The 16,352-nt window shown below is 50.0% G+C and overlaps 2 protein-coding genes across 2 annotated transcripts; one reads left to right on the top strand and one right to left on the bottom strand.

Annotated features, from left to right (window-relative positions):
* Positions 1-1,208: 1,208 nt before the first annotated feature.
* On the top strand, positions 1,209-3,198 carry LOC125553155 (uncharacterized protein At4g15970-like). Its single transcript, XM_048716938.1, has 2 exons — positions 1,209-1,779; positions 2,150-3,198. Exons 1-2 carry the CDS (start codon positions 1,408-1,410, stop codon positions 3,029-3,031), a joined length of 1,254 nt encoding a protein of 417 aa, XP_048572895.1. The 5' UTR covers positions 1,209-1,407; the 3' UTR covers positions 3,032-3,198.
* A 5,614-nt stretch (positions 3,199-8,812) lies between these two features.
* On the bottom strand, positions 8,813-10,682 carry LOC125554386 (uncharacterized protein At4g15970-like). The gene is made up of 2 exons (XM_048717953.1): positions 10,210-10,682; positions 8,813-9,842 (listed from the first exon to the last, which is right to left on the bottom strand). Exons 1-2 carry the CDS (start codon positions 10,576-10,578, stop codon positions 8,961-8,963), a joined length of 1,251 nt encoding a protein of 416 aa, XP_048573910.1. The 5' UTR covers positions 10,579-10,682; the 3' UTR covers positions 8,813-8,960.
* Between the last annotated feature and the right edge of the window lie 5,670 nt (positions 10,683-16,352).

Raw genomic sequence — 16,352 nt, 5'->3', positions numbered from 1 at the left:
CACTAGCTTTCGGTCCCGTCCCTTGATAACGGCCTTGTTCTGGGCACACTGGCTGGCTGGCTGCCTGGCTGCCTCGGCCGACCTCAACGCCTTGTGTCACAAGCTAGTCGCTTTGGTTTTGGTGCTGCTCCTTTTGTACAAGAAAGTGTGCGCACGTCGGACTCACCGTTTTACCACACGACAACAATTTACAGCCAATGAAATTAGGAGTTTTGAGCTCCTTCACAAGTCCATACATACTTATTAGCTCCATTACTCACAGACACATACTTTCTGAGGTCAAATCACACATGTATGTATAGTGGTAACGTTCAATATAAATAAATCTCAAAAAGATTAACGTTTTTTGTTGACGAACTGAACGTGCCAGCCGGGTTAATCGCGGAGAAGGAATTGATCGGGACGTATGCGTCTATACTACGTGTGGGGCGAATTAATGGAGCAGCTAGAGCGGAGGGCAGGGCAGGGCAGAAGGGTGGGGAGGTAGAAGATAGAACAGTGCGTGCAACGGAGACCTCACAGCTAATCCGGGCGCACACCTGGCGCCCGATCCCGCCCGCCGTGCCTAGCCGATTAAGATACAACATAACATACGTCGCCTTCACGCACGCTAGCAACCAAAAGTTGGCCACCCTAATTGCAGTGCACTCCATTGAATTAGTCTCACTCTCGCTCGCCTCGGTCGATGCCGAGGGGTCAATCGTCGATCCGTCGCCCACGCATGTCACCATGTGCGTGCGCCCGACGCTCACGCGCTGCCCCGGCCCGGTCCGGCCGGCACAGACTCTCGTGCACATTCCATCCATGCCACGACCCACGAGTCCAGTACACACAAAAGGCCAACCTGAACTCTGCTATATACTATCAGGCATACTACATTACATTACATTATGATGATTCCATTGCTATTATATTTTTCCTCATTTCTAATACTGGAGTACGTACATATGGACAAGTTAGCCTTGTTTCTTAAAATTTAATTATTCCCGTGTGATATAAGTATACGGTGCCAAATTGAGGTGCATGTTACTATGTTAGTAGTTTTTTTAAAAAGAAATTCATGTTAGTAGTAGTAGTAGTGATTGAATAGAAGAAATCTTGCCGAGCAGCCTAGCAGAGGCAACGACTCGAGCCGATTTTACGGTGGCAGCGGCTACCGCGTCGCCGTCGGTTTCCCAAGCCCAAGGGACCGCCGGGATGGCCGGAGCCGTCTATTAAACGGCCCGCAGCACCTCTCATACATTCCATTTAGTCCCTCCTCCCTGACCCTGCTAAGCTAATCCCATCACCATATCTGCATATCATATACTCATTCATCACTCATTATTCATGCATATACATGGGCTGAGTACATGATCAGTCTACTTCGCTGGTGCTACTCGATCAGTTAGCCAGCCGGCGATCGATATGGGGAAGGTGGTCGTCGCGGAGGCCACGGCGCGGCAGGTGGCCTCCTTCGTCCTCGGCGCCGCCGCCGCGCTCACCGTCGTCATGATCGTCCAGTACCGGGCGCCGGCCGCGGGCCTCAGCCGCGCCAGGACGCCGGCCCACTTCTCCGGCTTGAGATCATCATCCGACGACCAGCACCACCGCCGCAACGGGACGGCAGCGCGTGCCGTTCTTCATCATCCGTCGCCGTCCATCGCCGGTAGTGCTGCCCGAGACGACGATCATCGCCGTCGTCCGGCGAACGCCACGACAATCACAAAGCCCAGTTCTACCTCCACTGCTGCTGCTGCTCTAAGTCATCTTCCCAGCACGCATCGGCATGAAGAAAAGGTCAGTTTGCGATCGAGTTTTGTACAAGTTAATCTGCTTTTTGCCCATGAGCAAATTTAGGGGGCTTCGGTTCAACGGCAATACTACTTTCTTGCAGTAGCAGTTACAAAATAATTGACCAGCCACTCACGCGTTGCCACGAATGGCCACTGAATTAAACAACCAAGATTCTTTGTTGATATATCTTGTCACGAGTCCGTCAATGCTGTTGTCAGTTACAGATCCTTTTAATTCCTTGTAGAATTAATAGCGGAAAAATTGACCAATAACAGGTGCCTAAAATAGTACTCAAAAAAATGCTTTAATTTTCTTCTGCGTGGAGTACTAAAAAAATGCTGATGGATCATACTATATGCATGCCATGTGTCAGGGAGACAAGGAGGAGCCGGCGGAGTTCCGGGGGCTGGCTTCGGCGGTGGCGCGGGCGGCGACGGATGACCGTACGGTGATCATCACGTGCGTGAACCAGGCCTGGGCGGCGCCGGGCTCCCTGCTGGACCTGTTCCTGGAGAGCTTCCGCATCGGCGACGGCACGGCGCGCCTCCTCCCACACGTGCTGGTCGTGGCCATGGACCCCGGCGCCCACGCGCGGTGCCTCGCCGTGCACCAGCACTGCTACCACTACACCATCCCGGGGATCAACATCGACTTCGCCGCCCACAAGTACTTCCTCTCCAAGGACTACCTGGAGCTGGTGTGGAGCAAGCTGAAGCTGCAGCGCCGCATCCTGGAGCTCGGCTACGGCTTCCTCTTCACCGACGTCGACATCGTGTGGCTGCGTGACCCGTTCAAGCACGTCACGGCGTACGCCGACATGACCGTGTCCAGCGACGTCTACTTCGGCGACCCCGACAACCTGGGCAACTTCCCCAACACGGGCTTCTTCCACGTGAAGCCCAACGCGCGGACCATCGCCATGACGAAGCTATGGCACGGTGGTAGGGGCAAGTACCCCGGCGCCAACGAGCAGCCGGTGTTCAACATGATGAAGAAGCAGATGGTGGCGGAGCTCGGGCTCCGGGTGCAATACCTGAACCCGGCCTACGTCGGCGGGTTCTGCAGCTACGGGAAGGATTTGGGGAAGATCGTCACCATGCACGCGAACTGCTGCGTGGGGATTGGGAACAAGATCAGGGACTTGAAGGGCGTGTTGAATGATTGGAGGAACTATACCAGGATGCCGCCATGGGAGAGGCACCGGGCCAAGTGGACCGTGCCGGGCGCCTGCATTCGAGCGGAAAAACAAGTTTGATCCATCAATTGGTTGATGGATTTTGCAATCGTTTGTTACTTATAGAGTTGTTTAATTCTACATATATACTCCCTGTGGGGATGGAGAGATAGACTATAGAGTATTTGTTGCCATACCTGTAAAATGCTCTATAATTAAAATATATACTGTATCTACTTATTCCATTACATGCTAGCCAGAAAAATGCTCATCTCTCAACCCTAAGAAGACCAGCCGCAGGGGCGCTTCGGCAGTTTTCTTTTATTTTTGGCTCTTTGTTTCTACTTTTTTTTGGGGGTTTTCTTTTTTCTTTTTTTGTTTCATTCTGTTTTTCTTTTTATGTTTCCTGGTTTACCACTTTCATTTTTATGTTTACATGTAAATATATCGGAACCAATCCGCGGAAATTCTTTTTGAGTGTAGTATGCCTGTGTTTTTTGTAAACACAAAACATCCTTTTAGAATAGGTATTTATTTAGTTACATGAATATTTCTTAAAAGATGTGCACAATTTTTCAAAATATGTGAACACTTTTTTTACATACGTGAATTGTTTTTAAATTGACATAAGCAAATTTGTAAAAGCTTGCATGCTTTTTAAATTAAAGTAATATTTTTTTAAACATGTGAGCACTTTTTAAATTATATGATTTTTTTTAAATTTTGCTACTCCCTTCGTCTTGTTGTACTCCCTCCATTCCAAAATATAGTGCGCCCGCGCTTTCCGAGGTTCAACTTGGACCATAAATTTAACCAACGAGACCAACTGCGAAAAAATTATATAATTGAAAACTTATTTCGAATATCGAATACGAATTCACTGATATAATTTTTGCTCCCGCCGCAATCGGTCTTGGTAGTTAAATTTACGGTCAAAATTGAAGCACGGGGATAGAGGAAGCACTACATTGTGGAATGGAGGGAGTATAAGTCATTCACGTAGTTCTAGGTCATCGATTTGAGTAATTAAATATATGTTATTCGTCATGAGAAATATATCACTAGATTTCTACATGAATGTAGTTTTTAAATATATATTTTTGTCACATATAATATATATTTAGATAGTTAAATTGTCGACCCAGAACTACGTAAATGACTTATACACCGAGACAGAGGTAGTAACACATTTTTAACCACATAAATATTTTTTATACTAAGTTATTTGCTAGCTTGTTCAGTTTTTAGCCATTCTGCATTCATTCACTGGTTAGTTAATTTGAAGAGAATCTTGCAAATGTACTACCTTTTTTTTGGCGAATAAAATGCACTACCGCCGCTAGGATATAGCTGGTCCTAGAATCAAGTACCACGCATCGTTAGTTCATAATAATTGCATTCGTGTACTTACTAACTGTCGTGCCTAGCTAGCTCATCAATCATGTTAGGTTCATCTACCACCGCCGGCAGGTCGAGTTGCCGGATCCGCACGGCTCATCGTTCAGCGACTGCAAGCAATTCAACGCGGTGCCTGCTACTACAACAGGCACCTCACGGAGCTAGTGACAGCACCAGTATTTACGGTTGATCTGTCTAATATCTTTTTTTTCTTTTTTTTGGAAATGAAATATTTGTATTCCATTACGACACGGCCAGATCGCCTGTCAACACACTGATTACATCATCAGGGTGGCTTGTGAACCTTTCACGGTGTTCATCATGAGCTAAACCTGCACCCGTGGAAGCCAACACATGCGTTGGCTTGTTAAACATGTGTTGCACCACCACCCCCCACACACTCACTCAGTGTTTACGAAAGGGTAGATTAAAGTTGTGGAGCCTCAAGATTAATTAAGTCACCACGTGCGCGTCCACTATAAAAATAGTCCAGACTAATAAAATATCTAAGCGTTAAATTTAGAATTTGAACTTTGAGGGCTTCTTTGATTCAAAGGAATTTTATAGGATTTCTGGAGGATTGAAATTCTTAGGATTTTTTCCTATGTTGGTCCTTTGATTCATAGGATTGGATCCCATAGGAATTTTTCCTATGGAATCTTCTGTACTACATTTCATAGGAAATTTAACATCCACTCGAACCTCTTTTTACAATTCCTTTGTTTTTCCCGTGGCATCAAACAATCATTGCTAATTCTATAGGATTCAAATGGGCATGCCACTCCAACCCTACACTTTTTCCTATTCCTATGTTTTCAAAATCCTACGAATCAAAGAGGCCCTGATGGGGTATGAGTACCATTGCTCCCGTAGCCATCCAATCTTTGATTTGTTATGAACATTGGCTGGTCTTTGACCACTTGTCACTTGTAGTACCGAGGGATGATGGAAAGCCAATGAACAGTCACCGATGACTTTATAGTTCAATTCTAACCCTAAAATATCACTGGTGTTGGCTTAACATTTATGCGTACCAATGGACCTAATTTTAAGCCATCATTGGTGTTACATAGGTTACCACGGATGGGTGTTCTCTTCTCCTCCTCAATGTTGCTAATACTCCTTCTGTAAGAAAATATAAGAACGTTTAGATCATTAAAGTAGTAATCTAAGTGATCTTATATTTTTTTTACGGAGGAAGTACTATTGATGGCTGCTTGAGTCCGACCACACTATTAAGTATTAAGTGCAGTTAATAACATCTCTAGTAGTAGCCCCTAGAAATCCTTTTGGGGCTAACCCCAATACCTAATCTAAAAAATTCCTCCAACTCTAGCAACATGCCCTATTTTTAGCCCGTAAATATTTGTATACATGTTCTCCACCAATTTCATATTTGTATACATATTTATTCATAGCTTAAAATACAAAATTGACCCACATTTATCCATCCTACAAAATAATTCAATTTCACGGTCCAACATAAGAAGACCTACATTTGTTCAGAATAGAAAACATCCTTTTCGTGCTCGTAAGACAAGAGGGGGGAGGCGGGACTCACCTCGGTTGTGCGACGCCTCGGCGATAGGATCTCGGTGGAGGCAGGTTGGAGAAGCTCATCGATGAGTAGCGTTGTAGTTGGATTGCCCTCTGCCCTAAGTGGAGGAGGTCTCCGACGTCCTACAAACAAATACATGAGGGGGCGTCGACGTGGCGGACGACCTACGGGGAGCGGAACATGACTACCCGGAGGAGGGCCAGATAGTAGAGCTGACGATTGGGCGTGTGGCATGTCCCTTTTTAGGGTTTCCAACGAAGCATCCAAATGCGAGAGGGGACACGAGGAGGTGGAGAGGAGATGCGTAGGGCGGCAGAGGTGCAAGGCGCGGTGGCAAGGACACGAGGGTGATTTCAACAATGCTTGCGTCAGCATGGCGGAGGGACGATGGCTTATGCGGGGTGGGAGGATGAAAAGTCTTTGAGCGCATGAAATAAATGAAAAGTGGCCTTCCTTTCACCTTTGAAAGAAGAGGCTTGGAGTGATTTTTTCGGGTACCTCCCTACTTTAGAGGTAGGCTCAGTAGTAGCATGCTTTTTTCCTTGCCCCAGTAAACTGTATAGGGGGGCACGGTTTAGGGTCATGTTCGAGACTGCCTAATTAAGGCCCTCATGGGCGAGTAGCGGATTATAGGACTCAGGGTGAGTTGAGTGATTCTTGTCCCCAAACTATATCGCTGCCGCCACTCCTCTTCCTTGGTTGAATTGTAGTCGTCGCGCTCTCCGGTCTCCGTTCATCAGACTCCCTCTCCCCACATCACCAAATCACTTTTATTGGATTCGTCATCATATAGTATATTTTCGTACCATATATATTTGATGTTGTGGATCTAGCTTAGTAACTTTTTCTATTAACTCGGCCAAATTTAAGGAAGTTTGACTTAAGACAAACCTAATAAAACTTTAAATATTTGAAACGGAAGTAGTACAAAATACCCTGCGCGGGTGAAATTACCGATGGTACACACACAACACACACGTAGCAATAGGGATCAAAAGATATTATACTGTCTCGTATGCTGGGGATCACGGGACCATGATGCAACAGCGACGACTAATCCACGGTTGGGTAGGTGTGTGTGTAGATTATTGCGGGCAACCCGCCCGCCCGTGCTGGCATTTTCCGGGACATATTTCCACCGGCGGCCAATGAAACAAACCTGTCAAGCGATGCCCATGCGTTGTGCCGATGTGACGGGAGCTGTAGCATCGCTAGCCACGTCTTTTGGCTCTGCGTATGGTCCTATGGAAGACTAATAATCGAATTCGGCACAGTGCTTCGGGTACTTGTTGCTGTGCGTACGTTCGTGATTGATGGATCGAACGGTCCCTCTGTTTCTGGCATGCAGAGCGCCAGAGAATCCCGGGAATGTACGAACTGCTGGGCCAGTAGTCGAGCTAGTACAGTAGCTGGCTTGGAAGGACTACAGTCTACAGGTGTGTGTATTCTTTCGTGTACTTGCTTGATGCTAGACTAGTTCGTCATGCATGTTTTGTTGGGTAGGTGGTTCATCTAGCTACCACCGATAATTGATCGACTTGCCTCATCTGTGGTACGGTTCCTTCCTTCATGGATTGGCATGCAGGATTCGTTTTGACCCCTATTGGCTATTGGTGTTAAGTAGCTCAGCTACCTGCTGCTATATCCCTCTAGTCCTCCACCACATTGTCGAAAGGAGATTCTCCTTTTTCTGACGGTAGAAACAACGGGAGCCCACAAACATCCAGTGGCAGCGCATCCTGCACAAGAGTAAAATTGCCCATGCATCTACTCTCCCGGCCAATCAGGCAACCAAATTGAGCTAGAGACCGACGCCTTAATTCGACCCCCACTAGTCCTGGCCATGGGCCGCCCGGCCCAAAAATGCCCGGCCCGACCTGGCCTGACGCTGCTCCCAGGCCGGGCCTGGGCCTAGGTTTTGAGCCCGAAGACTAGGTCAGGCCGGGCCTGGGCCCGCTGTTTATGCCATTATTGAAAAGGCCCGGCCCGAGGCCCGATGTGTTTTTTGTTGTGATGGGCCGGGCTCGGGCCTGAAAATTAGGCCCGACGGCCGGGCCAGGCTGGGCTCAGGCTTGGTCAGGCCCGGTCCGGCCCGGAGGATGGCCAGGTCTAACCCCCACCATCTCCTCGGGCCCCGGCCGGCCTAAATTCCAATACTTAACGACATCGGCTTGTTTTTTTTAACATAGTACACACACAAGTGCTCATATGCGCATACACTCATTCTATGAACAGGCACGCGCATCCTATCCATATTAGTACCTTTGAGAGACTGAGCCGGCATATCATCTTGAGATTTTTACAAAGTCACCATAGACGTCTCGTAGTCGACGGGAACATCTCCTCCCACTGAACACACATCGCCGAAAATTCTGAAATAAATCCAGGATAAATGCAAGCACCAGAACTTGAACCCTGATGGGCTGAAAATACCACTGTCTACTTAACCATCCAACAATAGGTTGGTTCGCACGACATCAACATGTTGGGTGCACGATCGCTAGCTCTTCCAGGTACTTTTGTACTAACACCAGGATCGAATAAATTGATTAGTCGAAACTGATAGTAGGAACATAGGATCGAATTGATTAGTCTGGCCACATTCATTTAACTAAAAAATATTTTAACAAAGTCAATATCTCGAAGGCCAATACAAAAACTACTCTCTTGGCATAATATCACCCATGTGTCTCATCCTGGCCGAATCCAATTTTTCGCCTCGTTATGGATATCGTTGAAGATCCTCGAATTGCACTCGTTTCAAAGCTCCCACAAGACAAGCATGACAAGTGACGTCATCACCTCATGCCGGAATGAGACCCTCGAATTGCACTCGTTCCAAAGCTCCCACGAGACCCTCAATTGAGTATTTCTTTTGCTAATATATAAAATAAACGCACATTGTATTTTTCCCACTGTACGTCATTTTGCATTCCCGCCGTCCGTCTGAAAATACTTGTCATCAAAATTAATAAAAGAGAATGTATTTCCGAAAATACTCGATCGTCTATCTCCTCACGCCGATATGGAGTGAAGTAAACTAATATTGATGGATCAAGCTTGTTTTTCTGCACGGATGCAGGCACCGGGCACGGTCCACTTGGCCCGATGCTTCTCCCAATGCGGCAACCTGGTGTAGTTCTTCCAGTCATCAAGAACACCCTTCAAATCTCTAATTTTGTTATCAATCCCCACACAGCAGTTCGCATGCATGGTAACGATCTTCCCCAGATCTTTACCATACCTGCAAAACCCACCCACATAGACCGGGTCCAGGTACTGCACCCGGAGCCCCAGCTTCTTCACCATCCGCTTCTTCATCATGTTGAACACCGGCTGCTCGTTGGCGCCCGGGTACTTGCCCCTGGCCCCGTGCCACAGCTTCGTCATGGCGATGGTCCGCGCGTTGGGCTTCACGTGGAAGAACCCCGTGTTGGGGAAGTTGTCCAGGTTGTCGGGGTCGCCGAAGTAGACGTCGCTGGACACCGTCATGTCGGCGTACGCCGTCACATGCTTGAACGGGTCGCGCAGCCACATGATGTCGACGTCGGTGAAGAGGAAGCCGTAGCCGAGCTCCAGGATGCGGCGCTGCAGCTTCAGCTTGCTCCACACCAGCTCCAGGTAGTCCTTGGAGAGGAAGTACTTGTGGGCGGCGAAGTCGATGTTGATCCCCGGGATGGTGTAGTGGTAGCAGTGCTGGTGCACGGCGAGGCACCGCGCGTGGGCGCCGGGGTCCATGGCCACGACCAGCATGTGCGGGAGCAGGCGAGCTGTGCCGTCGCCGATGCGGAAGCTCTCCAGGAACAGGTCCAGGAGGGAGCCGGGCGCCGCCCAGGCCTGGTTCACGCACGTGATGATCACCGTCCGGTCGTCCATCGCCGCCCGTGCCACCGCCGCGGCCAACCCCCGGAACTCCGGCGACTCCACCTTCGGTCCCTGCCACGGCATGCATGATCCATCAGCATTTTTAGGCACCAAATTTGGCGCTATTAATCCTACAACGAATTAACCATCTGTAACTGACAACGGCATTGACGGACTCGTGACAACAGTTTGATCAACAAAGAAGATGTGTGTACATTTGTGGCAACACGTGAGTGGTTGGTCTAGTTGGTAACTGCTACCACCCCGCAAAAAAAAAAAACTGCTACTGCAAGAAAGTATTGCCGTTCAGCCATAGCGCCCTGAATTTGCTCATGGGCACAAAAAGGATTCCTAAAAAGTATTGCCGTTCAGCTAATTAAGGAGTATAAGAAACTGGCTAGCTTTCCGAAGAAATTTGAAAAGTCGATCGCAAACTGACCTTTTGTCGACGGCGATGTGTGCTGGAAAGATGACTTGGAGCGGCATGAGTCGAGGTAGAATTGGGCTTTGCGATTGTTGTGGCGTTTGCCGGACGGTGAAGGTGATGACCGTCGTCTCGCCCTGGACCACCGGCGACCGGCGGCGCCTGATGAACATGAGCACGCGCTGTCGTCCCGTTGGGGCGGTGGTGCTGGTCGTCGGATGATGACCTCAAGCCGGAGAAGTGTCCCGGCGTCCTGGCGCGGCTGAGCCCCGCGGCCGGCGCTCGGTACTGGACGAGCATGACGACGGTGAGCGCGGCCACGGCGCCGAGGACGAAGGCCGCCCCCTGCCGCGCCGTGGCCTCTGCGACGACCACCTTCCCCATGGCTCACGTAGGAGTTCGTGATGGTGTAGCACTAGTGAAGTAGACTGATGGTGTACTCACCCCATGTATGTATGAATGATGAGTGATAGAATTAGGTAGCAGTGAGCGAGGGACTAAATGGAGCGTATGAGAGGCTGTGCGGGCCCTTAAATAGGCGGCTGCGGCCATCCCGCCGGTCCCCTTGGATATGGAAACTGACGCCGACGATGAGGTCGACCAAACCAACAAACTATGCTTACTCTTTTTTTCTTTTCCTTTTTTTTTGCGGGGAAAACACATACTACTAACATGCACCACGGAAATACTTAAAATGTAAGAAAACTAGTGCCTGCCTTTGGAGGCCAGGCTAGCTTATCCATATGTACGTTTCGGTATAATGAAGAACATTTTTTTTTGCGGGGGTACAATGAAAAACAATATATAACGTGATTATAATGTGGTATGCCAGAGTTCAGGTTGGCCTTTTGTGTGCACATACATAGTGATCATCACGTGCATCTACCGAGGCGAGAGTGAGACTAAGGGCATCACCAGCCGCGCCCCCAGGAAGGCCTCCCCAGGCGTTTTTCTTGCGCCGGCGCCGAAAAATCGGCCCAGTCGCACCCCCAGGAGCCCGATTTTCGCCGGTCTGGGCCGAAAACAGCGCCGGCGGACCCAGGCCGAACCCGGCGCGCTGGGGGGCGTCCGGGGGCACCGGGCGAACTTTTTTGGCGCGAAAAAGCCGCGGACCCGCCGCGTCAGCGACACGGCTCTCTTCTCACCCCTTCGTCGTCCTCATCGTCTCGTTTCCCGCGGCGAATCAATGCCAAAGCGGCCGCGCTGCAGCACCGGTCAGCCTGCGCCATTGATGCCTCACGGGCGGCGCAGTGAAGGCTGGACGACGCGCGTCCCTCGCCCGCCACGCGTACGGGCGGCGTCTCGGCCTATATAAGACGCGCACCAGCGTGCTCGGCGATCACACTCTCTCGCCGTTGTCCCTCCCTCTCCTCTCTCTCGCCGTCGTCATCCCTCTCCTCTCTCTCGCCGTCTCCACCTATGGCCGAGCGCTTCCCTGGTGACGGCGCGGCGGCGAACGGCTTCGGCCGCCGGCATCTCCACGAAGACGAGGCTCGCCTCCTTTACGAGGCCGGGTACCCGGTCCCGCCGGACATGCGGGTGCCCGGCGCGTGGAGGATCAGCGTCGGCGGCGTGCCGGTGCCACCACCACCCATCGGGGCAGCGCGGCGTGCGGAGATCACACGCATCCGAGCGTCCCTGCCGCGGGCGGCGAGGGAGGGGCCACGGTACGTCTCCGACAGCCCGCTCTGTGAGCCGTACTTCCGCCGCCATCACGCCGAGCAGCTCGAGGCCACCAACGGCGTCGTGCCCTCCGGCAGGCTCAACTCCAATGGCCGGCGCCGGTGGTGGGGCGTGCCCGGGCGCACATTGGAGGCCGTCCTCGAGTACATCGAGGGCGGCAACACGCCGCGCCTCGAGTACCCCGATCCCCCCTCCATCTCACGCCGCCGGGGAAGCTCCTGGACCCCGAGGCGCATGGAGACCGGGGGGTCCTCCTCGTCGTCCGGCGGCTCGCCCTGCCTCCGCCCCGCCAAGCCGGAGCCCCAGGACACGCCGGTCAGTGCCCGCACACGCAGCTCCGGCGTCCGCATCGGCGCCAACGCCTCCCCACCCACCGGCCGCTTCGTCCTCGTCAAGCCCAAGCCGGAGCGCGGCCTCCCCGCGGAGTACGAGGAGATATCCCGGTGCGGCATCTCCGACGAGGACGCCCTGCGGTGGGCGCGGGACGACTACCTCCGCGACGAGATGGTCCGGCAGCGCCGGGCCCTGGAGGAGATCGCCGCCCGCAAGCGTGGGCGCGAGGACGAGCACGGCGTCGTGGTCCTCGACAGCGACAACGACGACGACGCCCCCGGACCGTCCAACCCGCCGCGCCAACCGGGGGAGGGATGCAGCAGGGACGGCGGAGGCGCAGGCGGGGCCGGCGACGACGACGATGACGACGGCGGCGGCGACTACACGCGGTTCTACTGCCTCCTCGGCATGTAGGCGGCGAGGCGGGCGGCGAGGGAGACGGCGGGGGTAGCCCGCGAAAGTTTTTTTCTTCTTTTATAAAATACGTTTAAGTTTGAACGAATTCGGCGATGTTTGCGTCAAATTTCAGTCGTGTTTGCGCCGTAATTGAAATTTAAAAAAAAACGTGGGCGCCGCGACTGGGGGGCATCACGCCCCTAGTGCGCGGGTAAGCGCCGGCGCGCCTCAGGGGCGATTTTTTGCCCCTCCTGGGGGTCAACGGCTGGAGATGCCCTAATATGACCGGATCCGTGGTGGAGTGCAGTGTAATTAGGGAGGCCAACTTTTGGTTGCTAGCGTGCGTGAAGGCGACGCATGCATGGGAGGCCAACTTTTGGTTGCTAGCGTGCGTGAAGGCGACGCATGCATGTGTAGATGTAATCGGCTATGCACGGCGCGGGATCGGGCGCCAGGTGTACCCCCTGGATCAGCTCAGCTGTGAGGTCTCTCTTCCACCCACTGTTCTATCTTGTATATCTTCCAACCATCTGCCCTGCCGTGCCGTCCGCGCTATCTATAGCTAGCTGCTCCAATAATACGCCCCACACATCGCACATACATATACGTCCCCATCAATTCCTGATCTGTGATTAACATTCTGTGTTCAAGGAAAAAAAATATGTCAATGTGGACTGCAGAAACATTTCCATATTGTATGAATATGTACTTCCTCTGTCCTAAATTATTTGTTGCAGAAATTGATGTATCTAGAATTGAAACACATGTAGTAGATACATCCACTTTTACGACAAGTAACTCCAGACGAAGGGAGTATGCAGTTATACACATGTGCGATTACGAAAATGTTAATCAAAGTATGTATGGGCTTGGAGTTGTAAACTGTTGTGCGTATGGTAAAACGTTGAGTAAGACGTGGGCACTCTTGTACAAAAGAAGCATCATCAAACCAAACCGACTGGCTTGTGACACAAGGCCCGGGCGGGCGCCCAGGTCGGCCAGACAGTGTGGCATATATGCCCAGACCAAGGGCACTATCGAGGGTCGGGACCGAAAGCTAGTGTGCTGATGTTCTTCTTTCTTTGTTAATGAAGGTGACGTACATACCCTACATACATGATACATGCTCGTGCAACGCATGGTGCAAAAGACCCATGTCGGCAGGCCACAAGTTGCAACAGCAATGCACCCTTCCCCCGTTTTGCTTCCGTTTTGAAACGAGACTAGACAAAGCTTTTTTTTGCCTATGTTTACAAGAAAAAGAAAAATACACCTTTCCCTTGAAAAAAGGAAAGAAGAAACGTCCCTGATAAAAGCCGAACGTTCAGCTAGCCACACTGGATTAAGCAACCCATCGAGGATCAAGAACGAGCAGCGGCACGTATATATGTACGGACCTACATCAAACTAACCTTTTCTTCAGGTAATTACATCGACTTTGCATATGTATTCTTTGCCTTCTCCAACGCGATGCGTTAGACTTGTCAACTGATGTGTTGTGTGGATGGCGACGTGCGCTGTGCATTGGCCACGTCCCAGGGACGGACCATGGCTTCAGAGTTCAGTCGATCTGTAGGCAGATGGAAGCTTCTACCTGTACTAACAATAGCACTTTCGATCAAATGTACTGCTTTAGTGCATCTCCAACGTGATCCCCAAATGAACACGGCAAGTGTTTGTTTCTATATTCAGACATGGTTCGTGGACATGATACGGGAGAGAGTCATCCAACCATTTTCACAAATTAACCCTTATTTGTGCGGTTGGGGAGAGAGATGAGAGGAAACCATGCATGTGTGGAGAGAGAAAAGAGAGGAGGACCATATAGTGTCTTTTTTTCGTGAAAAGTTTCGATCTATTCATCTTTAATCATGACAGTACAATCAAATCCAAATCCGTAGACCACCTAGCGACGACTACAAAAATAAAGCGAGCCGAAGGCGCACCCCATCATCGCCCCTCCCTCGCCAGAGCCATACAAAACTTGTTGTAGTAGAAGTCGAGAAGTCGTCGTGCTAAGGCCCCATAGGACCAGTGCATGAAAACAACAACCGCCGCCGATGAAGAATAGCGTAGATCGGAAGGATCCAATCTGAAGATACACGAATGTAGGCGAACAATTACCATATCTGAGCAAATCCACCAAAGAAAGATCCGCCAGAGACATGCGCCCACCGACGATGCTAGACGCACCACCAGAACGGGGGCTAGGCGAGGAGAACTTTATTTCAACTTCACGCCGCCATCTCGCCTTCCTAAGCAGGATACAAACCTTAACAAAACTGGAAGAAACATCTAAAAATAGAGCTCTCACGCCGACAAGGGTCGGGATCCACCACGCCCCCATGGCCCTAGGGCCACTGGAGATGAGGTGGACCAACGGCGGTGCCAGCGGGGACGGAGGAACCCTAAATTCTTTTTTTTTTGGGGGGGGGGGGGGGGGTGAGGCAGCAGCTACGTCATTCTTACCACAAGGTGGCTTTTGTTGGTCAAGTGGATCCCGAACACAAGTATTGCTCCCACATTTGTCTCGGATTTGCTGGAAAATGGACGTCCGAACAACTTCGTGGACTGATGGGGGGTTTCCATTGGATGACAAAAGTTGACACAAACGGTCCGGGACATTATAATTCATACATATGCCGGAGCTTTGAGGGTCTCCTTTGAAGATGCCCTTACACCTATCATTTGTTCAGTTGGCTGATCTACAATGTGTATAGCAATACATACATCAGAAGGATTCTTTCTAATATTTTATATAGAAGAAACATTTCTTCTATCTTAAATAAATGAAAGTACTCTTCTATCCAAAATCCAATTTGCATCGATAAATTTCAGCAACAAATAAATAATTGCAAATTTGTGTGTGTACAAGATTAGAATAACTTCAAAATAACTAGCATAATTTTGCATTTTCCTCCTAGACTGATGAATGCATGCATGATTAAGAGCATCCACTCCTAAAAAAACGCTTTTGGATTTTAAAACGGTGCTTCAACACCCAATGTCTATATTTTGGTGGTTTCATTTTGATATAGCAAAAAACACCTCCTTGTGTAGCAAATATATACATCGATTTTGCATCATGATTTTCTACTGCTATTCATATTATTCTGAAGTTACATACCATATTATGATGCAATTCTAATGCCTTTTCCCCCTTAAAATGGAAGATACATTAAAAGAGGGAGATTATCGATAATTGAAGTTCTGACCTGAAAAAAGCTACAATAGAGTCTTTGAAGCAAAAAATAATTTGAAATTTTACAGATATTTATTTTGGAACATAAAAAATACTGAAAGAAAGAAGTCCTAAAGAAGGGCCTCGGTGGACCCACAAGCCAAGGGAGCGCGCCACCCAGTCTTGTGTGGCCCACAGAGGTCCACTACTGATGCCCTTCTCCTATATGAAGCCATTTACCCTAGAAAGAAAATAAAGAGAACACGTTTGGGACTTTCCGCCGCCGTCTCAAGGCGGAACCAGGGCAGGAGCACTTTTGCTCTTTAGTGGAGCGATTCCGCCAGGAAACTTCCCTCCTGGAGGGGAAAACTGAAACCATCGTCATAACCAACGCTCCTCTCATCATGTGAGCCCTCATATTTATCAACCCATTCACCAGCACCATCTCATCTCCCTAGTTCATCTTTTGTGCTCAATTGTTGTATCAAACCTCAGATTGGTACCTATGGGTGCTAGTAGTGTTGACTACATCTTGTTGTTGTTGCTATTTGATTTACTTGGTGGA

This window comes from Triticum urartu, chromosome 4, assembly GCF_003073215.2.
Source record: "Triticum urartu cultivar G1812 chromosome 4, Tu2.1, whole genome shotgun sequence".
NCBI classification, from domain to species: Eukaryota; Viridiplantae; Streptophyta; class Magnoliopsida; order Poales; family Poaceae; genus Triticum; species Triticum urartu.
The sequence above is the reverse complement of the archived record's forward strand: the minus strand, read 5'-3'. Positions and strand labels throughout refer to the sequence as shown.